Here is a 24,468-nt window from a genome sequence, read left to right as displayed (position 1 = left end):
AGCAATCTTCCACAAAGCGTTCCTCTTGTGAACAACACAGGAGCAGTAAATGAGATAAGAATTGTTTTTTCTTTCTCTGAGGTTCAGAAAATGTGAAACCCAGAAATATTCTTGGGAAGAATTGTGCCTTGCTTTTCTCTGTGAAGAGAAATGTGGCGACAAGTAAGAAGTTCAATTTGGGTTCTTCCTCCCATGCAGCCTTCCAGCACCATTCCAACAGGCTCTACAGCCTCAGAGCCCTCATTGTCCTCCTGCCAGGCCCCAAAGCATGTAAAACATCTTCCAGTTTCATACCATGCAGACAACAGTTTTGTGAGCTACTACAGTTTTTGTGTTATATCAGAGATTTTGAAACACAGGAGACATAAGAAGGACAACAAAGTATTACAGCCACAGTGCAGTAATTGCAGCACAGAGCCTGGAGGAGACCCTCAGCACAGACACCACGTAGGGTACATGTGCTCAGTTTAGACACTGGTCTGAGGGCCAGAAGTCATTCCCTAGCCCTGTTCTGTTGTGTGGAAGAGGCAAGGCCTGTATGGTTTACACCCAGGGCTGGTGAGGAAGAACCAGCACATTTTTACCCTGAATGCTTGAAGTGAGGCAGGGCCTCCCATACCCCTGATATGGCAGATGAAATTACTCAGGTGAAAAGCAGCATCTGCAAGATTGCACTGTCTGTCATAACCCAAAAATGAATGAGCAGTTGCTTTTAGGAAGGGTTTCTACGTAGGCAGATGATGTTTCTGAAATATTGAAGGAAGAGCAGAGGCACCAGAAGTCAGGAGAGAGAGAGAGAGCAACATGGGAAGAGTGGGCCATTTGTGCTCCCTCCCACAGAGCCAGCCAGGTCTCTGCAAGCAGCTGTGCCAGTTTCTGACCAACATCAATATGTCAATTCTGCTTCTCAAAAATCACAAGCCTACTTTGGGCCTGCCCCCCCACAGGCATGTAACTGTGGGCAATTCTGCATTGGTATTGACAGCTGGGGCACTCAGCAGCAGCACAGGCAGCAGCCCCAGCCCTGCCACCCACCCCCTGCGGCAGTGTCATATTGGACACTGCTGCAATGGAAAGGTTAAAGGAAACCTAGTTGAAAAGAGATGAGAAAGGGCTGACTTTATGTTTAGACAGTGCCTGGGGCTGCAGTGGGACAGGTTTTGGGGAGGCAGTGCAGAAAGAGTGGTTGGAACTGTGTGTCTGCTTCCTTTGTTGGCAGAACAGTGTGAAGCTACTGGCTTGGTGGTGGAATTTGACTTTGTCTGGCTTTGCCTTGTCTGGCTGGGAGACCCCCCCCCTCCCCCAAGTTTGGAGCATCTGTGCATGGAATATGATGAGGATGATGATATTTTCTTTGCAAAATGGATGAGCAGCTTCTGGGGCCACAACTTGATCGATGAGGAGAAAGAAGGCAGAGGCCACAAGAAACGTCAGCCACAACTCTGGAGTGAGAGGAGAGCATCCCTACCGGTAAGAGCTGGGTGCAGCTTTCTCTGTGTGTGCACGTGGTGTATGTATAAATGTGAGTTCCATCCCCAGAGGAACGGCCCCAGGGATGTATGAGGAGTATGGGACACCTTGCCAAGTAAATTCAGTTCCTGCTGGCAGCTGCTAGTTGCTTTTTGAGCTTAGCTGTCTGACAGGGTCAAGCCTTTGTGGTCTTGGAATACAGAAAACTGGCAAACTCCAGGAAAAGTGATGATAGGCCCAGAAATGTAAGGAGAAGTGTGTCTAACTATGTATTACAGTGCTATTCTGGCAGCTCAGCACAACCTGGTAGACATCAAAACATTTTGCACCTGCATACATAAAGACTGCCTGTAACAAGTCAGTTCTCATGTGAAAAACTGTGTAATTCCATCTGTATTATAAGGATTTTGACCTAATTATCCAACTATATTGACTCCAGGAAGTTTTACCCTTTACCCCTTGAGACTTACCTGTTTTCAGGTAAGTGTAAGTGTAACTTCTGTTTTAAGCTAGAGGACGCAGTCCCTCCTGTTTTAAAACATCTGACTCTGAAAACAATGATACAACACATAACAAAGCTTACTAAACTGTGAAGTAAGATTTTAAGGTAGAAGTACATTCTTTATTCTTAAAACAAAACAGTTGGGAAAGGGGCAGATTCATGTGCAGAAGGCCACTCACAACTGTCTAAGTGAGGATCAAAATTAGGTTAAACTGAAAACTGTACATAGTCTTCTCTTTATTCAAAGATTGTTGCTTTCATTTCAGCTTTTAAAGGAACATTTAGGTGGTCCAAACCTGTCTCCTTTTTTTCCAACTACATCAGTTTTCTTAACAAAGATACTATGTTTCCTTACAAGCCATTTTTTACTTATATCCTTAGATCATTATGGCTGCAATGAAGCAAATGCTAAAATATTGGGGAGGAGCAGCTAATCTTTCCCAAACTTTTTTTTGTGCCATTCTATGTTTCCACCTTTCAAGTTCTTCTCCTCTGCAGCTGTCAGGTTCTAAGCTGTGGGATTTTTCATTTCCAAAAAAAAATTGGCCAAGAAAAACCAACGAGTCCAAAACCACTTCCTCCCTCTTTGAATTCATGGGCAGGCTGGAGAGATAACCTTCATTCATAACTTCTGGTCTGATCAGCCACATTTGTTATTTACTCTTATATTTCACCTCAGCCACAGATTGCAAGACAGACTCTGAGCTAGAGCTTTGCTGCTGTATTCCATCAAAATGCTGAATACATAACATTTATTAATGGGAGGGGAAGGAGGTTAATTAATTTTACTGTATTTTACTTTTTTCACTCAGAGATCCATGCATATGTGATTTCTTTAGGCCTCAAGAGAAACTGGAGTGTAAGAATGCACTTCAAACCTCTTTCCATTCAGCAAGGTGCTGAACACATCTTGTATATTTGTGTTTGCATTAGCATGCCCTTATATTCTGTCTATTCAAAAGCTATTTAAAGAGTTAGCTAATAGCTATTCAAATACTTTACTATACTTGCATTCCTGAATCCATACATAGAATTTAGACTAAGTTAGCTGACAGAAAAACTATGATTTTTTGATGTTACTGTTTAACAAGCTAAAGATATTGTGTATACTTAATTATATCTGACCTTTACATTAATGCTTTACACAAATTTGTCTTTCTCCACTAGTTTCATATAGAAGATGTAAATTTTAACTGCTTTATTTCTCAGTGCCAGATGTTGACTGGAGGAATAAGACAGGAATATTTGGCTGGGGATTTTATAATTTGTGGACACATTTTGAAATGTTCTCTTGATTTGGAAGTTGAGTAATTGGTACTAAAGAGCAGTCGTATGTGTTGTCTAACCAAAGCCAGAAGTTAAACAAATGGGCACTTGTAAATACCTCCTGTAAGAGCATCTCCTTGTTCAGAGAAGTAACTTGAGAGCTATTGCATCTGGATGTGTGTTTTTTGCATAGTTACTCCAAATTATAACTATTGTAAGATTCATTATTGCAAATTATAACTGTTGTAAGATTCAAAACACTGGCACTGTTATTTAAATATTGTCTTCATTTTATCAGAACAGTGCTAATTATCAGGAGGAATAATAACTGAGCTTAGAGTGCATCTCTTTTGAAAGCTAATACCTCCACAGCAGGTCACAGTGTACCCTTTCTTCTATCTCAACATTGAAAATTGAGATAACTCCACTGTCTAAAATCAAGTCAGCAAGTTCTGGCACAGCTGTTGGGAAAAGCTCCTTGTGCAGGTGCAATGGTACTGCCAAAAGAGCACTGCCAGCTCACTTGGTCTCATATCCAAGGCTTTATTCAGGGCACTGGCAGCAGAGCAGTCCTGCCCTTGGGAACTGCTTCAGCACCACCAGCCTTTAGATGCTGCATAGTAAAGTGCTCTCAGGGGAGCACAAAAGGTGGTTCTGCTGGAAAGTCACTTTCAGCTCCAAACTGCTGTGTTGGTCTTTGTAGTTTTTCCTGTGCTATACTGAGACATCTGAGCCACTGCTTCCACCTCAAAGACAAAAAATAAACTCCTGTGGCATCCTAGTGTGGTACAGACCCCATCCTAAGTATGGATAAAACTTTGAAGAATAACTCCCAAACTAACAACAGTTTTCATTATTTTTTTTCCCAGTATCTTTGTATACCTCACTGAGATGAGCTTTGCAAAATGCTTTTGCTATTGTCATTCACACTTTGCAGAGGGGAACACAAAATTATATTCATCCTACACTGGGTCACTTGCAAGTCAGGCTAAAACGTTGGTAACTCCAATCTGTCAGGCTAAAACAACATGTAACTCCACTGTCCTGGAAAGCTCAGAGCTCTGTGTGTTGCTGTGGGCCAACACTGATTGCAAAAACTGCCTGGGGATAATTAAGTCAGCTGTTTCCATCTCCTTTATTTAACTTGTTCCCCTGGCAAACTTTAGACAAATTAACTGTGATACCTTTTTTGAAGCCTCCAGCTATGACTTTCCTTGTCACATTCTAGTTACCCTACATCATTTAGGTTCAGAACATGTCTTACCTCCCAGACATTTTGTTGTAAGGAAAAGATTGGAGACAAAGGAGAACTGATAAGAAGTTTACAGCCCTAAACATGAATCCACCTTCAAATAGACATTGTTGCTCACAGGAGAAAATTGCTAGGAGTGGCAGCAGAACAAATGACTGCTATTGAAGTTACTGACATTTAATTTGAACTAAACTTAAACTGAACATCTACCACAAAATTGTTATTGTAGACCAATTGAAGGCCAGACCAAAACATTTTTAAGAAATATATGCTTGTCTGTAAGCTTCTGGGAGCCATGGGAGAGCATCTGAATGTCAGATGTTCCAAAATATCCGTAAAATACTGGGGTCATTGTGTAAACTCTAGCAAACAATGAACACTTGTGCTGACACACTGAAGATTAATGTTCTTACTGACAGCTGTGCAAGCTCTCAGATCAAGCCCAAAAGATGTAAACAATTAACTTGTCTACAGCAGAAACTGAGAAAGAGATAAGACAAATTATACTGACAACAATTTTTGTTGTGTTAAGTATTTTTGTTTGTGTACCTTTTGTGTGTTTGAGATTGGCAATTAGCAGAAGATTAGCTGTTTTGTAAATAGATACACTGAACATGAGTTGCCTTTGCCCAACACAGAAAAAAGGAACACTAATAGGAATAAGAAACAATCCCTGAGATCCCTTGGTGCTTCTGGCTTTCCCAGCACTGGCAAAAAATCCCCATTTTGATAGTGGAGAATTTAATGTATCATGCACAGGCACCGTGAGAGAAAGCACAGTCACAGCAATATGATTGCATAGACCTGTTGGTGTATCTCTACCCTTAGCCCACTGAGGCAGATGGGCATTTCAGAGGAAAGCTTGTCCCTTTCTGGACCATTGCTGCCATATCAGTAGGTAAACTGCAGTCATTTGTTAAGGGCTTAACTGTAATTCTATCTGTGAAAGGAAACTATAAAGTAATGTCTTAGTAAAAGAAAATATTTACAGTCTTTGCAAAACAAGATTGATAGAATACAATCCCCCATTTCAGCTGTCCTCCTGTGTTTGGTTTGGGTTTTTTTCCCAAACCCTCTAGGAACAGATACCAGTGATTTTTACTGTGAAACAATTTTTATTTCCAGGAAAGAATATATGTTGATGCCATTAAAATGTCAGAGAAGACATTTAGCTTGTTGAGCCTGGCATGGCATGAGTGCTCCTGTCCCTCGAGCACAATGCGATTGCTTTGATGCTTTCTGAAGTAACAATACAATATGACCTTATAGAACTTGCAGCTGCATTGACTGGTTTGAAACCAAAGTAAAAATAATACAGTAGAAATAATTAACACTACTCTCAGAGACAGTCCATAATACTGGACATAGTAAGCTTATGCCTGAAAAAAAAAAATGGAACTAATACCATGGATTTTGCAAACACTCTTCAAATATTAGGTACTTCTGTCAGGTGCAAGATTTATTATTTTCAGCAGTTCTCATCAAGCCTGTCTAATGTGATGTAGCCACAGCCATATGAATGCACAGCCTCTCTATTCAGAGAAAGGCTGCATTGGTCCCTGTTGTGCCAATACATTTATAGTAGCAGGAATATGTCCTGCACACAACTTCAGAGTGAATGAAGTGGTGTGCAGGACATATTTCAGGTCCCTTGCAGTCCAAGGTTTGTAGATTAATGTAAACACTATACCCAGTTGTTTTAGTTTTCCCCTGTTTGTTAAAATAACAAAACAACCAATACACACACCACAAACCCTGTATTGAATGTAGGGTTTTCTTCTGGATTTTCTTAGAAAGCATTGCAGAACTGGTGGGATAAACCTTCCTTTGTTATAAACAATCACAGCTCCCTTAAAGCCAGCAGAACTTTTCAGGGTTACTTAGTAGCTGAAGGCTTAGCACCAGGCTTGTACAAAACAGGGAGTCCCAGAATCAGTTAGGTTGGAAAAGACCCCTGAGATCATCAGCTCTGATCTTTGACCAATCCATCACCATGTCAACTAGACCATGGCTCTGAGTGCCATGTCCTGTCCTTCCTTAAACACCTCCAGGGACAGTGACTCCACCACCTCCCTGGGCTATCTATTCCAATGTCTAGGCATCCTTTCCGTGAAGAAATTCCTTATGATTTCTTCAAAATTCCAAAGATGCCAAAACAAAGATGCATTCAAAAATGCATGCCAGCAGCTGGGTGCCTGGAATGCTTTAATCTGACACCTGCAGGGGTATAATTTTCAGTACCTCCCATCTCTCTTTCTTTCACCATCTGCATCTTACCTGTGTTCAGCTACTCGTCCTGAAAATCACCAACAAGGTTTGGGATATTCCCAGCTGTGGTGTCCTTCTCATGCCTCTCTTCTACATCTGTCCCCTTCTAAAACCACCAACTCATGACTGCACAGGACACAGCAGTTCTGTATCAGTTTAATCTCCTTTGCAGACATTCAATTAAACACAGCTGATGCAGATCAATAGCTTTTATCTTCATGCCAGACCTAGGAAAATTGAATCACACAAAAACTAAACAACTATCTACTCATTCTGACTTCAGTCCTGCAAATATAATTGTAGAAGTCTGTTTCCTACTACTTCTTTGGTAGTGATGTGTCCCTCAGTACCCTGAAAGTGCTTCTTCATTAGTTCAAGGCAAATATGCCCAAAAAACATGCAGAAAATTCAAAGCTGGGCAATAAAGCAGTTTTTCTGCATGTAGACCTTGACAGAAGTGGGTGAGAAATGTCTGCTGTCACACTCTGAACTCAAACAGCTGATAAGACCTGGAGACTTGTGGGTCAAACCTCTTACCTGACTCATCTGGCCACAAAAGGCTGGGTAATGCTTTTTGAGAGTCCTGCCTAGAAACTGCAGCCAGGTGCAAGGCAAGAGTTTTTGAGGCTATGAAGAGTCCCAGTTCCTTTTCGTATCAGTGAACACTAAGAGGACCCAGCACACTTTACATTTGAAATGTTCATTGTGTGCCAAAACTTATATCCTCAAACCCAGGAATAATAGGAAATTCTACCCCTGCTGCTTCCAGAAAGCAAGTTCTTGGCAGTGTGATTCTCCTACACTTAAAAAGAAAGATACAGAATTCTGGGGAGGGTCCTTTGCTTTGCACCACTCTTTGGGAGAGTGTCTGTGGCAGAAAAAAATCTGCCTTGTGTCTTCTGCTTTGCTATTCAATAGACAACAAAGACCTTATGTTTTTCAGGCCAAGCTTTCCTCTCTCCATACAACACGACTTCATGCTTCTGCCAAAGGCTCATCTTCAGGCCACCTCAGGGGCTCCAAGGAATTTCAAGAAGACCAAGATGTCAAATGTCACTGCCACAGGAAGGCAAGCAGAACACCTTCAGCAGACAGCTCATGTCCAGAGACAAGATCAAACTCCATTCAGGAATTTGCAGAATCCTTTGAAAAGCAATTGCATCTCAAAAGCAAACGCTCAGTTTCTTTGGTAGGTAATAAGATCACTACAGAAGAAAAAAAGCCCAACCAACCAAGTCACCTTCATCTTTTGTGTAATTGCTGTGACTTTGCTGGGGGAAGTGCAGAAATAAACTCCAATTGGAATTTCTCATATTATATGGTCTCAAATTACTACAAGTAGCACAAACCAGGTTAAAGTTGTATCATTGGTGTGAGGATTCTTGATGAGGTGTTACTGTCCAGGCTTATTTGGGAATGTTTATCCTCAAAATGAAACACCACACTGGCTCATGTGGCAATGTTTTCAGAGGTTTCTATGGCTGTGGCCACAAAACATGACAATACAAACCCAGGTTTGCTTCACTTCTGCTGCAAGACCCAGCTCACTTTTTCACAGCTGCTGACCTGACTTAACCTATGTGGAGCTGTCTGTAACACTGCCAGACACTGCAGTGTTTGAGAGGCTTCTCATTTACCCCTCAGGACCCCATCCATCTGCTTTCTGCAGTGTCACCACACAGCTGCAGCAGCAGCTATTGCTATAAGTAGCAGAACATATTTTCACTGAAAGGGCATGCAGGGGATTCTCTGCCCATTTCATCCTTGTCCCCATCATTCTGTCCAGAGCCATGAGCATTTTGTCTGGTGTGTGTTGATGAAATAGCCAATTGCTAATTTTTATCTAGACTTTAATATATTTTTATTATGATGCATAGTATCTGCTGTATCATGCAATGAAAGAAAGGGTAATAAATCCTAACTCACTTTTCAGTATCAGGAAAACCCCATCAAATTGTCACTCTATTCAAAAAGCTGTGCTTGAATAACTCTGACATTAGCATTGAATAGCCACAGAAGGAAGTATCCTTTTTTTTGTTCCAGGTTCTTGACACCGACAATTTGTATGGAAAAGTAATTTTCAACTCTCTTTACACAGCAAAAGAGGGGGAAAAAATTTCTTTTCAATAGACAGCATAATTACATGATCAGTCCCATAATTATAGTCCTTGCATGACCAATTGTCTAAGGATATGCAGAATTATGATGATGACAGCACTGTTACACCATAGTCAAAATTTCAAGCTCATTCCCTAATCTTCTTTTTCCTCTTCAGGAACTACTGAATTGCTTTCATTTGGAAATTTACATTGCCACACGTGCCAGCATTCACCAGTGGTTGTCTGGTTTATCATTTATAACTTCTCAAAAATGCCTGTGGCTGGAAAGTCTATGAGTAGTAGTGTAGTAGTGAGCAGTAGTGTAGTTGATGTATGATTAGGTAGAGTGAGCACAATGTATTAATTATGGCTTCAGTTCCAGTTAAAAGCAGGGATTCCAGTGCCCCTCTGTAATCAGCAGTGGGATGTGTTGAGCTGTATTTTAATCTGTTTTTCTAGAAGATCAAGTTGTTGCCATTCCCTCAGTCACAGTTGTAGTTTGGGAGCTATGAAGGACTTGTGAATCTCAAAGAACTGAGAAATAGATCAGAGATCTGAAAGGAAATTTGGGCTTAAACCTGTGTCTTCAAATGGAGCATTTTCTTGCATTCAGAGCTCTGTGGGTGCAATTCAAACCACCATGATCAGACAGGTGAACACTGTGGGGAAGGTAATTCATCTCCTTCCCTGCATATTGCTTTTCTCATATAAATGTGTCTTTGAGAACCCTTCAGACCTTTTTTTCAGTGGGGTCTTACTTTACAGCCAGCACGGAGAAGTCTTCAGGGATGTAAAGATGGATCACATGAAAGGATAGAAACATGGAGTCTGGGCTGAAATCTCAGAGCTCCTCTCTTTCTCCCTCCTGTCTGCTCTCCTCTTCAAGTCCACTGAGCCTGTGACCCTCCTATCATATACAGAGTAAAATCAAAGCATGTGTGTTGCTTCTTGCTGAGCTTTAGGGTGACTGGCTGGGGCCTTGAATTTGAGCCCATCATGGTAAAGCTGATCTTGATGAGGAAGTTATGGAACATTTTGTTACTTAGTGAAATAAAATAATGAGCTCTTTTGTTGTTGTTGTTCTTGAAGGAATCTCTTGTAATTCCCTGCTATTTTTTCCCTGTCTTTTAGCAACCTGAAGGTGCAAAAGAGAGACGAGAAAGAGAAAGATTGCATTTGAGAAAAAGCAAGTCTCATAAGAAAATAGGAGAGAAATCCGAGGCAAGGAGAGAGCGGGATGAAGCTGAAAGTTCAGAAGTACCTGCAAAACACAATGAACAGTTTCCATCACAAGCAAGCATTCAGAAAGGTTATGTATCCACAGGCAGCTAGAATGCATTGAGATAATCCATATTAACACTCCCCCTGAAGAGCAGAGGGAGCATTTGTGTTCTGTTTTGACTAGAAGCAGCCTGTTAGCTAGAATAACCCCTAAGCTGTAAAATAAAAGTAAAATCCAACTGTATTGCTGGCACCACGTTACTACCTTCCTTTCTTTACTTTTGTCATTAGAAATATGACCTCTGTCATAGGAGTGTATCAGTAGCAAGATCCAAGTTAGAGATTAACCACCATAAGAGGATTTCAGGCATATTTAGCATTGCAGAAGGATAGTGGTGGATGCATTCCTTTAAGAGGAGGCCACCACCTGTGTGTTACAGAGCCATGCAAAGCCTTATGTTCATTTTTTAATTGAAAACAGGCTTTTTGGTAGGTTTGGGAAGAAAAAAGTACATATAAACAGCCAACTCCTTTCTGGCCCTGACATTCACTTAGATTTGTCTTGAAAACAGGTATCTTTTTGCTCTGACAGTCTTTCAGCTCCAAATTTATGTAATTAAGAGAAGCTCATGTTCTCTTCTTCACCTCCCTGATGTTTCACTTCTCTCTGCTTTTGCTGTCACTGTGCAGTGTGACTCGTTTCACTGGCATCTCCCAGGCCTCTCCCATGTCCTCAGTCCCACTTCCCCAGTAACACAATTAGTTCTTTCTCTCAACTTTACCCACAGAATTCACAGAACGATGAGGTTGGAAGAGACCTTAAAGATCATTGAGTCCAACCCATGCCCTAACACCTCAACTAAACCATGGCATCGAGTGCCATATGCAGTTTTTTTTAAACATCACCTCAATACCTTGCCTCTTTGGTGGCATTTCCTCTCTCTGTTTACTACTTTACTGCCTTGTGGCTACCAACCTCTTCTGCTACAACTCTACTTTTGCTTCATTAACATCTGAATTCTCTAGTAAAACCAGAGATGTTCTGGTTCTCTCATATTTCCATATAATATCTTCCAGGAGTTGATGGGGCATTGCAACCCTCTTTCCTTTTCCAGAATTTGGGCCAAACTGACTGTCTGTGGTGAGCAGGACCTAGGAAAAGGCTGATCCTCTGGTTGAGGATCTCCTGAACACAGGTGTAAATCTCATCTCCACATGCTCACAAACACATACACACTCCCACAATCCCCCTGTGCTCCCCTTTCTTCAAAGTGCCACTGTTCTCTGCAGACACAACCCTTGTCTCTTTGGGAATAATCTTCACAGGCCTAGTATGGGGAAAGCCTGATTTGGATAATACAGGGAGAAAAGAGTGAAGAGTAATGAAGTCATGAGCAAACATCAAGGTCTGATGGATATTCTTCCTGTGATTTTTCTGTAATTAACAAAAATCTTACTAATTTACCCTAGAGCCTTACTTTTGAATATTCAGCCCTTTAAAAGCTTAGGGCATCCTTAAAACTTTGTAACACTAATATACATTAAGGGATTGAGTTGTTTGGGGTTTTTTTGTTTAGAGCTTTGGAGGATATATAAGAAAACAATTGAACCCTTACTGATGTTTGTAAGTTGCTTCTTGCCTGGGAACATGTATTATAAACTAATAAATCTAATAATGGAAAAATGTTGTTCCTATGCATTGTTCCTGTCCTTCCCATTCTAGATTGAATTTTTGCAAAGTTCTTCTGTCAGCCAAAACTTAAATACTTTTCCTTTACAACCTTAATCTGAAGACTGCATTACAGAAGGTCTGGATAGAAATGAACATGGCCAGCAGTGTCTGAGCTCCTCAGATAAAACCTCTCACGTGCATCTTTTCAGGTAGCAGCCTGTCCTCCCATCTTGGGAGAGCTGAATGCTGTGGATGCATCAGCTTTGCCTGCATTTCAGGTCATCAGCTGGCTCCTCCTATTTTACAGACAGGTTTAACTCAACAGGCCCCAGCAGAATTTGCTTGTGTTCATCAAACCAATGTGCTGGTTGTAGACCACACCTGATGGAAAGAAAACACCAAACAGAGCTAAAATAGGAGAGCCCTGTGTGGCTGCCTCTGACTTGCTGGTTACCATCTGCCTGAAAGCACAGAGAAACCTCACTGCCACCAGGGCAGCTGGGCAGCTCTGTCTGCAAACAGCTCCCCTGTACTCCACCAAATCCCATCTCTCTGAAGGGAGAGTCTGAAAGTGTTTATGTGCTCTTGAACCAGCCCCTCAGCCCCATGGTGTGACTCTGGAAACAGAAGCTTTCACATAATGCCCTCTATTGACTCAGAAGTGTTCTCCTCCTTGCTCTGTATCATGGCTGATCAGACCAGCAGCCCTTTCCAGCTCTGTCCCTTCCACTCTGAGCAATAGGATTACTTGGGTGGACTGAATCTTGCTTGATAGAATGAAGTCGTTCTCCACAGAAATTAACAAGTATTCCATAAGAATTGGGCATTTGGGAAGGCTGGTAACCATCCAAAGAGGAATCTGATTGCAATGGCAGATCTGATATTTCTGCCAGAAAGACTCCAGAGGGTTTCCATTCTCACAGAAGGTCACTGGTTCTGTGGCAAATGACATAAAAAATAGTCACTGCCTTGATTCCACCCTGAATTCCCAGAGCAATGGGGCTGGCTGCAGGCAGTTTCTGCACAAACACCAATTCCTGGGCAAACACTGCTTTTTCTGCCCTTTCCAAGAGTGGGATGGCTGCAAGTTGTATCAGAGTCCAAACCCTGGACATGAAGGAAGTCAGGCTTTGGTGGGAAGCAAAGTCAAAGGGATAAAATCTAATAAGAAATATTGAAAACATGAAACAGAAAGGGGAATGAGCAGGAAAACTAGTGTGATTCAAGGGACCCATGAAGGAAATATTAGACTTGCTGTGTCTCACAAGTGGAAGACCATGGTCTGATAAAACACTCATCCCTTGAATTCTTCCAGCAGTTCAGGCTAGCTGGAAAGTGCTCCTGTGGGAAGGGAAGATGTGGGTACATACAAATCTTTCAAGAGCAAGAGAGACTTACACTCCAGTGTTTTCTGAGAGGGCTGAGGACATCAGTTGGGGTTACCTCATCTGTCAGGTTCCCAAAGCAAAATATTTATGCTTGTTTCTCATGTATTGTTTAATTGCAGCATGGTTTGGAGGATGAATTCAATTTTGAGTGCTGGTTAACTTATCATGTATTGGTATATGAAATGCCATATCCCACACAGGTAAAATGATGTAACAGCTGTATTTATAGCTCACAAGAACTCTTTCTGGGGAAAAAAATAGGAAATATTTAAATTCATGAATAAAAATGAAATACCCACAATGTATAACTGAAGAAGAATATAATACCTATTAAACAAACCACCAAAAATATTAAAATATTCATGGGCAGGTTTTTGTTCTTTAGCACAAAAAAAGGTATTTGGGTAAGCACAGCCCTGGCTCTGAATGCACTCAGTGTACATGTGAATAGTGCAAAACCATGTAGAGATACAATCAAGCTTGATAACTGAAATTATTCACACAGCAATGAATCATAATCACAGGACTTTGAGCTTATCGCAGCTTTCTGCCAACTGTTGTAAACAGATAGGTCTTGAAATATTTCCAGAGAGATATTACAGCCAAAATCTAGTCACTCAGTGAGAGAATTGAACACTGAAATACAACAAAGTTTATTAAGAATGCTCTGCCTGCAGTTGTTGTGCCAGAGCTTTAGGTAATTGTGTGAGAACAAATGTGAAAATAAACCCACTCCTCAAAGAAAACATTGCTCATAGCATGCTGACCTTCATTTTCACTGCTGTTTTAGACTGGCTTGACAGGTGCTATTGCTCCTATTAGGAGGATTCCTCTGAATCCCAGCTCAGTATCTGCAGTTCTTCGGAAAAAGATATTTTCTCTCAGCTGTGTCTTGTCCCTCAGGTCAGATAGAAAATAAGAGAAAGAAGTGATACAATGAGCATCAATATTCTGTCATACTAGATGCATTCTTGTCCTTCTTTTATGCTTGTCAAAACGCTTCAGTTCATACAATTTCTAAACTGACAAAAGTTTTGGTGAATTGAGAAGACCAACCAACTTGTGACAGTTGTACATGAATTTTCATCAAAAAGCCATCAAGGCCCCTACAGAGAGTCCTCAGACTGGAGAATTAGTACTGTTCCTAATAATGAAGTATCAAAAAGAACTCTTTTTTTGCTCTAAAACTTGAGCAGAAGGATTCATGGACATGGTTGCCTGCAGCCAAATCCCATGATTTGAGGTGAATGCAAAGGTTTGGTCCTTTGAAAACCAGCCCTTCCTGGACCATTATGCAATGGCTCTCATTTGATATGCTGCTCTTCCTGTGTACACAAAAGACATCTTCAATGTTTCTCATGAGCTTTTTAAATATAGTGGGTCTACTTCCTGAGGACTCCTGCATAGAGAAATCTGTCTGTCAGAAAGCAGCTACAGTGATTTCAGATTAGCACAAGTTTATGCCTGGCAGAAAGGAATGATTAGGGCATTTCTTTGCTCTAGTGGTCCCAGCAGCAATAAAAGGTCTTCAGGGAGAACAAAGTAACTTTGGGCTGCTCTCACCTGTGCAGGACTGGCAACTGCAGTTTAGCCCAGGATTTGGGATATATATAATATACATTCATGAATTCCTTTTCCATTGTGCCAAATTCTACTTGCCCACAGCTGCAGGTGAGGCTGCTTTATCTTCTTTAATGCTTTTTGCATGGAACAAAAGGACTCTCACATTAGGATAATCTGGGTCTCAGCTGGTCAATGGGCATCAACCAAAATGTCCATCACTCACTCAGGGCACTCACTGCAATGGGGTTTCCTAATCCAAAGCAATTCTGAGCTGAGAATGGTTAAGACTGATAAAAAAATTATTTTCAGTTGAAGCAAGAAGATTTGGATCCATGTGCAATTTCTCATGGTGTCTTGGGGACTGACAGGAGCACAGAACTTCACTGCATGCAAAGCTTTCATAAAGAGGGCTTATGGCAAACCCTCAGGGCCTTATTTTCTGTTACTTGCAATATAGAGAGTAGAGAATCTTGACTAAACCCTGAATGCTGGTGACTGAGAGGTGATACAACTGTGTTGAAGCTGCTACAGTAATCCTGTATTACCAGATGCTACTTAGAAGGTGGGAGAACCCTCAGTACTATCTTTAATGCCTTTTAACAATGTTTTGCACGGATGGAAAGACCAAAGGTGAAGATGGTGGGCCACACTGAAGCTGCTGCAGCCAGAGTGTGTCATTCTTTAAATAGCTGTATTAGTGGAAAAGTGGAACACAGTGCTCCAAAAGAGCTGCAAGCAGCTGGGTGTTTCAATGTCTGCAGTTCAGAGCTGGCACTGCAGAGAGGGAGCAATCAGTTCTCCTAATTCCCTGCTAGCGGATGCACTGTGTTCAGCTCTGGGGCCCCCAATATGAGAACAACACTGACCTGCTGGAATGAGCCCAGAGGTGAGCCACCAAACTGATCACAGGCCTGGAACACCTCTCCTATGATAAGCTCAGAGTTTTTGGGACTGTTCAGCCTTGAGAAAAAAAGGCTCCAGGGAGACCTCAGAGCCCTGCCAGTACCTAAAGGGGACTTAGAAGAAATCTGGATAGGAACTTTTCACAAGTTCCTATTTCCTTCATGGGTCCCTTGAATCACACCAGTATTCCTGCTCACTCCCCTTTTGTCTCATGTTTTCAATATTTCTTATTAATGAGCATATTGATTTCTTCATCCCTTTGTCTTCACTTCCCGCTGAAGCCTGACGGGAGGCTGTGGACTCCCCATTGCTGGAAGTGTTCAAGGCCAGGCTGGATGAGGCCCTGAGTAACCAGGTCTATTGGAATGTTCCTTGCCCATGGCACAGTGCTTGGAACCAATCAGTCTTTTAACTCAAACTATTCTGTGATTCTATGATGATAGAGATAAAATATATGGTATAGTTGTTGCCTATATTGATAACATCAGGAAAGGCACCAAGCACCAAGTCCTCATCTCTTTGGAGGTTCTCTCTGTAGGTGGCATCTGAGACACTTTGGTGAGGTGGAGTGGAGTGAGAGAAGCAGGCATAACTGCTGTGCTATAGTGGGTGGTACTTTAAAACACAGATCTTATTTCAATACTCTTTTGTCTGGTATCAAATAAGTAAAAATAGAAAGCACTGGATAACACATTCTTGTAGAAAAAAATTAAAGCTGTGTATGACCTGGATCCTGCTGAAGTTATCCTGATGATGAGAGGACTTAATCTAATGATAGTAACCTTCCTTTCCTCAAGATCAATGATCCAGTAAATAATTTGGATCAGGGATCTTAATTTCTGAAGGGAATAAATCAGCTCCACCTCTTAAAATTCCTGAGAAATAACAGGAATTCTTGCATTAAAATCCTGCTTGCAAGTGCTCTTTTCCCCTTGCTTTTAACAGTGTATTCAGAAGTTGCTGCTAAAGAAACCAGCCTGTCCCACATGTCATGTCCTGGTGCATCTGTAAGGTCAGTGCTGGGTTCTTGTCCTCTGTGATGAAGAGAGGGTCTTTAGGATTGCAGAGGGGAGCTATTCAAGGCTTGATTCTAAATACAGAAGAAAAGAGAAATCAAAACTTTACTCAGTGCATTATAAGGTTAGTGTAAGTGGTGTGAATTTTTACAAAGTTCAGAGATGAACTTTGCAGATAAAACCTCCTAGCTCCTTCCCAGTGATTAGGGAAGAAGTGAAAATAGTTTTACAATTCCTTGGACAGCGGAAGTCAAAATTGCACATTTGGTACAGAATACATTGTTTGCAAGTTCTTTCACTTACAATCATTAATCTACTAGATAACTTTATAGCCATTTTCCAGCAGAGGGAGTCTGTCCATACCAAGTGAGAACATGCACTGTAGTCCAGTGCAAGTATGAGTTTGAGACTAAAATAATTACAGTGCCAGCAGACAACTGTCATCAACAGCACAGCTCCAAGTGGTCAAATTTTGCCCTGTCTTGTTCATATATCGCTTTTATTTTATATGTAAATGAAATCAATATACACTGAAACCCATGGCAGAGCTTAGTCTGGTATTAGGAACTGCAGTATTTACTCTGTGGTCAGCAGAAAACCCTGATCCAGCTCTCTCCCAGTCCTTACTGTAGGAAAGATAATACATTTCTTGCCCCAGGTTTATTCTGACAGAAGCTTCTCAGTGAGAAAAAGCAATAGCATTTTTATTCTTAAAAGCAGCACAACTATTTTTCACAGGCAGCATAGCTGAAAATAAGCCATATTTTAAAATACATTTCAAAACATCTCTGTTCATCAAATGCAACCTCTCCTCTACAACCCCTGAGGGACATGGGTGGCATGCCCACCCCAATCTTGGCTGGTCTGGTTCAGGGTCTGGGATGTGGGGAGGTTTGTGCTGTTTTGCTGGGCTGAGAACTCCCATGGCAAAGGGCAGGGACACGCTCCTGTTGGGTGGCTTTGCTGTGAGGGTACATCTGGCAGTGGGACAGAAATAAGCACCTGGGTGTGGGATTCACATTCTCTGAACCTGAGAGACGCAGTGAGAGAAGGAGAGAAGAGAATGATCAAAGCAATTCTTATCTCATTTGCTGCTCCTGTGTTTGTACACAAGTGGAAAGCATTGTGGAAGATTGTTTACCTGAAGGAATTTAGTAATTGGATTCTGGTGTGAGTGTTTTGTTTTCTTGACCAATCTCTGCAAGCTGCGTTCTGATGGTTGGTCAGGAGTCAGTCACAAGATTTTGTTCAGTTGAGTTCTTGTTCAGTTTCAGTTTAGATGTAGTGTAATATAGTGTATATAGTATAATAAAGAAAATATATAATAATAAAGTAATTAATATAATATATAATATAATATATATACTAATATATAATAATATATATTTAATATAATTAAATATAAATAGAATAATATAGCATAATAAAGTAATTAATTAGCCTTCTGATATCATGGAGTCCTGCTCATGATTTTTCCCTTTGACAGGGAAGAATGCATTTACAATATGCCTGCATTTACAATACCTAGGGAACAGCAGGAGTCTTAAACCACTCAGCTTCTTTGCACAGGTAAGGTGAGTTACAGTCCTTGGCCTCTCTCTCACTGTTATTGCAGAGGCAGTCTGGACTCAGAAAACCACATTGAACTTCATTCTCCAAGCACATAGAAATGTGCTAATTGCAGGGGGTTTATTCTGAAGTAAAGCATCAATGGACACATTGGCAGGATCAGTTCATATGTCCTGTCAAGTAAATGTGTGTGTTTGCTCAGAAACTGTATTTCATAAAAGGAAAGAAAGTAAGTCACAGGTAAGTCAAAACAAAAGGCTGATAGCAATTGAAAAAGAATGATTTGGCTGGGAACTTCAGCAGGAGACATGGAATCAGAATTGACCTCCTTTCCCTATTATGCTTATCACTGGCTTACTAAATTACTTGGTAGTTTCATTTTTATTGTGCCTGTTCACCAAGGTACAAAATAACATTTTATGCATAGTTATATAACATATGCACTGTACATATATACATGCATATATATATATATATATATATATATATATATATATATATATACACACACACACACACACACACACACAGAGACATGTGCTGACAATTAGACATTTGTATATCTGCGTCTCCCGGGAGAACCGTGCCATACTGTGGGTTTCTCTCCTCCTGCCTGGCCACAAACTATTACTTTCCAAGCTGCCTCTGGGTTTCTCTGCTTCCTCTCAACTTTCTTGCTCAGAAACAGCCTTCTCCCCATCAATCCCCAGCTTCCCTACAACAGCCTTTTCCTACAGAGATGCTTAGCTGATTGCCTGTGACCCCATTCGTATCCAACATCATCTTGCAAGCTCCTGTGCTAATATTGTGTCTATGTGAACGTATTCTAACCCATGGGCAGATGGACATTCCCATGCTGTGGGAAATCTTGGGAAAAGGCAGGAACAAGTGGGGGTCTGTTCTGTGGAAGTGGCAGTGCCAACTGGACTGAAGCAAAGAGGAGGAGGACCCTGGTGAATTAATGCTGAAGCACCTCTGCAGCTGTGACTTGATGCCTGGCTTGGGACCAGAGCTGGTGATGCCAGAGGTGAGGAGCTCAGGCTGAACTTTTTCCTGTGGTGGTCTGATTGTGACTCCACTGATCCCTGGGGAGGTGTGGTGGACAGAGCCCAGAGCTGCCTTTGGGAGAGAGCTGGTTTGTAAAGGTGCTTTGGGTTCACTGGGGCTCTGTAAATTCAGATATTTTGGGAGGTCACAGTTTCCCTAAGTGACAGCCAGCAAGGAGACCAAAGGATCCATTTCCTAGTGAGGTGGGACACATGGGCACGCCTGTAAGGAGCTGGTTGGGAGGACAGTGACTGAGGGGAAAGTGTTTGTCTCCTGGGAATATTGCACCTGCTCACAGAGACTTTTGTGACTTGGATGGACTCCCTCCAAAAGAAAGATGGCTCTTTCTTTTCCCTGTAAGTGGTAAATGTGTGTACTGGGGGGAGCTTTTGTGCACCAAAGATTTTATGGCCCTGGTGTTCCGTGGGATGAAGACAACAACCACTCGTGGCAAGCAGGAGGAGATTTTCCTGCTGTGCTGCAGGAGAGCCAAGGCAGAAGGGTCACAGGAGGCAATGCCTAGGCAGTGACACTGGATTTCCAACCTCCTCATCACTCCACAATCACCTTCCACAGCTGCACTCCAGCTCTCACTTTCCCTCTCCTGCTGAAAAAGCATTTTCCCCTCTTTCTCCCTAGGCTGGGCTACAGCTGATGTTTTTCATATCATTGCTTAACTGGGTGGTTTCCCCATCCTGTTCTTTCTGCCTGGTGTCTCTGTCTGGAGGGTTGTTCACCCCAATGGCTTTTCCCAGCTAACTCTCCTGACTCACCCGAGGTACGTGCAGAACCTCAGCAACTGAGCCAGAGAAACTGGGAGAACAAAAATTAACAAAACAATGAGCCAGATAAAACTGCAACTTTTAAAAATATGGAGAGAGCTCCCCTAGGTTTACAAAGTTAAACTCTTAAATGCTGGAGAAATCCAGACCTAAGGCTGCCTTTGGAGGGATGGTTTGCCCCCCTTTCCCCTTCCTCCACCCAATGTGTATTATGTGACATGATTTAATTGTTTGGCTGCATACTATTTTTCCCACAGGACTAGTGCCTCATTCAGTGTAAACCCAGGACAGTGTCTGGGAATGAAGCTGGTCTCTGCATTTCCTGGACCAAGTGTGTGACTAGCAGCCCCATTTATCACCCAGACACTGTGTTGAATTCGGAGCTGACAGCTTCTTCATGAGGTTTTCTGGGGTGGCTTCCCTGCAGCCTCTGACTATTTATCACCACAGTGTGCCTAAAGGTGAGAAGCTACTATTTCCAGGGAACTGGGAACTTTTTATTACAATTTGATGAAGTTTCTTTGAATACTCCATTGTCTCTGGCATTTGTTCAGAATACTTTATGATTTAACTAACTGATGTAGCAGACTTCATTTGCTGTTCTGAGTGCTGGGTGTTTCTATAAATCTATAACCTAAATGACTCCTAGCAGCTGTCTAAAACAAGAAACCATAAGCCAGACATGTAGATATCTCACCTAGATGTGACTAAGGAACTTGATAGAAGCAGGGAGAGTTTCTAGTTCTTTCTTTCAGCTGCCGTTTCTTTGCTCTGCTAGTAGATTATTCCATTTTCCCACAGCCCCCTGCCATAGGTTTCCATGTCCCAGATAAGCTAGGACTTGGCTTGATATTTGACCCTGGGTGAGCACACCAGATGAGCTCTCCAGTGCCTGATGCTATTTAGAAGTTACATCTTGTAAACTTGTTTGACTATTCTGTTGTTCACTATCCTTCATCAAAAAATGCCAGGTCATTTTCATCACTGTGAATAATCTCTTGTTTTCTAACACAAAACTTGCATAATGAGCTAGAGCATAGTAAAAAAAACTATACTAGAGCATAGTAAAAAGAAATTCCATTCCACATTCTCAGAGATGATTTTCAGAGCTCCGTGTTGATATTTGCAGCTTTAAAATCATGTTTTCTCTCATTTAGCTAATACCTAATGAGACAAGGAAAGGTAAAGATTCTTGCTCGGCACTGTGGGGACAGGGCTCACTATTTTTTTATGCATTTGTGTCATGATTTAACATGTACATTTGCTTTTAAGAAAAGCAGCACAGTACTGCAGACAAGCTCACCTGCACAGCTCTCAGGGTTGAGACATATTTGCTTCAAGAACTGAAACTCTAAGAAGAAAAACATTTGGAACCTGCAAACTTTCTGCTTTTCCCAGATTTCTCCCTTCTTCATCATCATAATAAAGGGATAGGAATGTCTGGGGAGAAAGTTTTTACTGTTACTACTCCTGGCATTTCTGGCTTTATTACTCTAAATTCTCCGTGCCAAATTGCTAGACTAGTTCAAAGGACTCTGAGCAACTTGAACCACAGCCAATTACCTGTGAATTACAGATTGTTTCAGGAAATTCTCCTGAAGCTCCTCTGTTCATGCAGATAGTGTTAAGCTGAGCTCTGCGGACTTTTTTTATCACCATGATTGTTTTTGCATGTTGTTGTAGATGAAAGACTTTCATAAGGGGGTGTACATTTTTATATGCTAGAAATCAGCTTGAGACATTGCATGGATAGGATATAAACTCAGAAAAAGTATTCCTTTTGAAAGTTTCTTACAAAGGTCTTATAGGCTGCTCCTAAAAAACCAAAAAGCAGACAACATAAATATAGCTAATAACTATTAACATTAAAAAAACTTAAAAATTCCATGTACGATTTAACTACTTTTCTTCTCCCCCCGCCCCACCCCCCCCACCCCCAGATGATAGGATTAAGCCTGGAAGCATTTTTAAACTTTACAGATTTAAACCTGTACCTTCAAAATCCATGCAAGAGCAAATATCCCTAATTGCACTCCAAAGAATGGACTTTGGTAATGTGGATCATTGTATTGAAATTCACTTTTTATTTATTTTGGTGTTACAAGTTGTATTAAAACCAGAATGTCAATATTTGTTTTTTCTGAAGTCATAGCAAGTGCACGTATTTCTCTTTATTCAATTGTTGCATGAACTTTGCAAGGCCAGAATTATTTGTTTGGCTTTCTGGGCCCTGTATCCAGAGAGCTATTATTCTTTCAGCCACACTTCTATGGTACATTTCATAAAATCATAGAATGGTTTGGGTTGGAACCTTACAAACCATCAAGTTCCAACCCCTCTGCCATGAGCAGAGACACCTTTGGCTAGATCAGGTTGCTCAGGGCCCCATCCAGCCTGGCTTTGAACACTGCCAGGGATGGGGCAGCCACAGCTTCTCTGGGCAACCTGTGCCAGGGCCTCACCACCCTCACAGTAAAGAATTCTGAGTAAAGAATTCCTCATATCTTCCTTTCTCCCCTTTTTGAAAATGGGAGCAATGTTTTCCTTTTTTTCCAGTCACTGAGGACTTTGCCTGACCACTGTGACTTTTCAAATATGAAGGAAAATGGCTTGGCAACAACATCAGCCAGTCCCCTCAGGACCCTGGGATGCATCTGACCAGGTCCCAGACACTCATGGCTATTCACCTTCATCAGATGGTCCTGAACCTGCTTTTAACTTATATGGTGGGAGGCCTTCACTCCCTCAGCCATAAATTAGGTGTGGTGCTACAAAGATAACTACAAACAGCCAACACAATCCATGGATTCCAAGTGTTTAGGGGAGTAGATCAACCCAGCTGCTGTCTTGCCTTCTGGGCCAAAATGCAGATGTTACAATAATCCTAAAACATTTAGATTCTAATTTGTCTGTAATGTGCTCATGAATTATTTGGATCAAGGCATAGATGGGTGACTTTATGGTTGATGTTAGTGCCTGGTATTTGTGATAACTGATGAAGTAAAAGCACTGGGCACCACACTAAATGCAGTGTAATAGACCTGTGGGTCTTGGAGCCATGTGATGTTTCATTAGGCTAACCCCTGTGGAAAGTGGATCAAGCACTATTTGCAAATTCATCTCACATCATTTAGGCTTTGCTATGAAATAACATTTTAGCTCCTTGCTTCAGATGCAATGCTCAATATCAGCAGGGAACAACCAAACAAATGCTCTGTTTGGATGCTCTATTCCTCCAGCAAGACAAGAGCTCAATTGCCTGCCTGTGTGTCAAGCATGGATCCTAATTTTGCAAGAGGAGTGTTGAATTAATTTCCTAACTTTGGAATGAGGGAAAAAGAGAAAGGTCAAAATGAAGGAAGGTCTGAACTTGACTGAATGTGGCAGAACTGTCACCCTTTTGCTGACCTTAGGTAAAAACATTGCAAAAGATGTTTTGTTACTTCCATAGTCTCCAACAGTTTTGTAGAATATTTTATGCACGCACTTCTCTGTGGTTACTTGGATGCACACTGACTCACAGAAGTGCAGGATCCCTGCAGGGCCCTGGGGATGCTAGTTGGAGTTTCTTACATTGGCAACATTGGTTGTCACTTAGAATGAATTGTAAATCATTTTAAGTGTGGATGGAAATGAGGAATCCCAGGAAGTGATTGTTGCTCCACTGCCAAGACAAGCATCAAACCAGTGGTAAATAGAAGAGGTTATTACAATCATCACTATTATTGACTGATTAAGCTCATTCTAACTGAAAACTCTCCTTCAAGAGAAGAATATCCATTAGATAGGGATTAATGTTGTGATGCAAATTGCATTCTGCTGTCTGAAAAAAAAAAAGCAGAAAAAGTCACTCAGACTAGGAAGCAGCTTTCATAGAGGCTGGATTTCTGAAGCGCTGTTTGCAGAGAGGTGATCCTTCTGAGAAATATTATTGCCCTTTTCTCTGTACTCATTACATCATCCAACCTGCAAAGGCATCTACTTGCCAGATGCTGAGGGGTATTTGCTGGAGTACTATTAAACTAAGAGTGAAAGTGTCACTTTGTGCTAAAGAGCAGGCATGGATGCAGCTGCCTGAGAAGATGAGTGCGAAAAAGTTTTAATTCTTATATGGAATTGATTTCCCCCACAAATTTCCACAAAAAAGCTTCTGGATCATGAAAGTAGAAATCTTAAATTAGGGGACTTGAGGGGAGTGGCTCAGAATTCAGTCTAAGTTTTGACCTATTGGTAGGGAGAGTAGCACCTCTGCTTGGTTATTCCTACAGCCACAGGGGGATCTGGCGACACAAGATCTTGAGGCTGACAGGGGTGGAAAAGGGTCAAAGGAGTCTTCTGGCATAGCTTAAACAGAGCTTCAAAACCCGATTATCACAACTTCCTGGCAAATACCTCAAAGGAGGATTTTTCCACAATGAAAGATTTGAGGCTTCATTGGTGTTCTGTGCTG

General features: G+C 41.5%; 1 protein-coding gene across 1 annotated transcript; it reads left to right on the top strand.

Annotated features, from left to right (window-relative positions):
• Positions 1-1,314: 1,314 nt before the first annotated feature.
• Positions 1,315-10,189, top strand: LNP1 (leukemia NUP98 fusion partner 1). The gene is made up of 3 exons (XM_071433904.1): positions 1,315-1,470; positions 7,702-7,947; positions 9,989-10,189. The coding sequence occupies exons 1-3, from the start codon at positions 1,324-1,326 to the stop codon at positions 10,187-10,189; spliced, it is 594 nt and encodes a 197-aa protein (XP_071290005.1). The 5' UTR covers positions 1,315-1,323.
• Positions 10,190-24,468: the final 14,279 nt, after the last annotated feature.

This window comes from Agelaius tricolor, unplaced genomic scaffold (genome assembly GCF_023055355.1).
Source record: "Agelaius tricolor isolate 1412-34295 unplaced genomic scaffold, bAgeTri1.0.p SCAF_9, whole genome shotgun sequence".
Taxonomy (NCBI): Eukaryota; Metazoa; Chordata; class Aves; order Passeriformes; family Icteridae; genus Agelaius; species Agelaius tricolor.
This window is presented reverse-complemented; position numbering and strand designations above follow the sequence as displayed.

Bases quoted from the DNA above. Each gene is read 5' to 3' on its own strand.
- LNP1 (XM_071433904.1), top strand. From the start codon at position 1,324: ATGGAATATGATGAGGATGATGATATTTTCTTTGCAAAATGGATGAGC. The intron at 1,471-7,701 runs GTAAGAGCTGGG...TATGTTTTTCAG, and splicing joins AGAGGAGAGCATCCCTACCG to GCCAAGCTTTCCTCTCTCCA. The intron at 7,948-9,988 runs GTAGGTAATAAG...CCTGTCTTTTAG, and splicing joins GCAAACGCTCAGTTTCTTTG to CAACCTGAAGGTGCAAAAGA.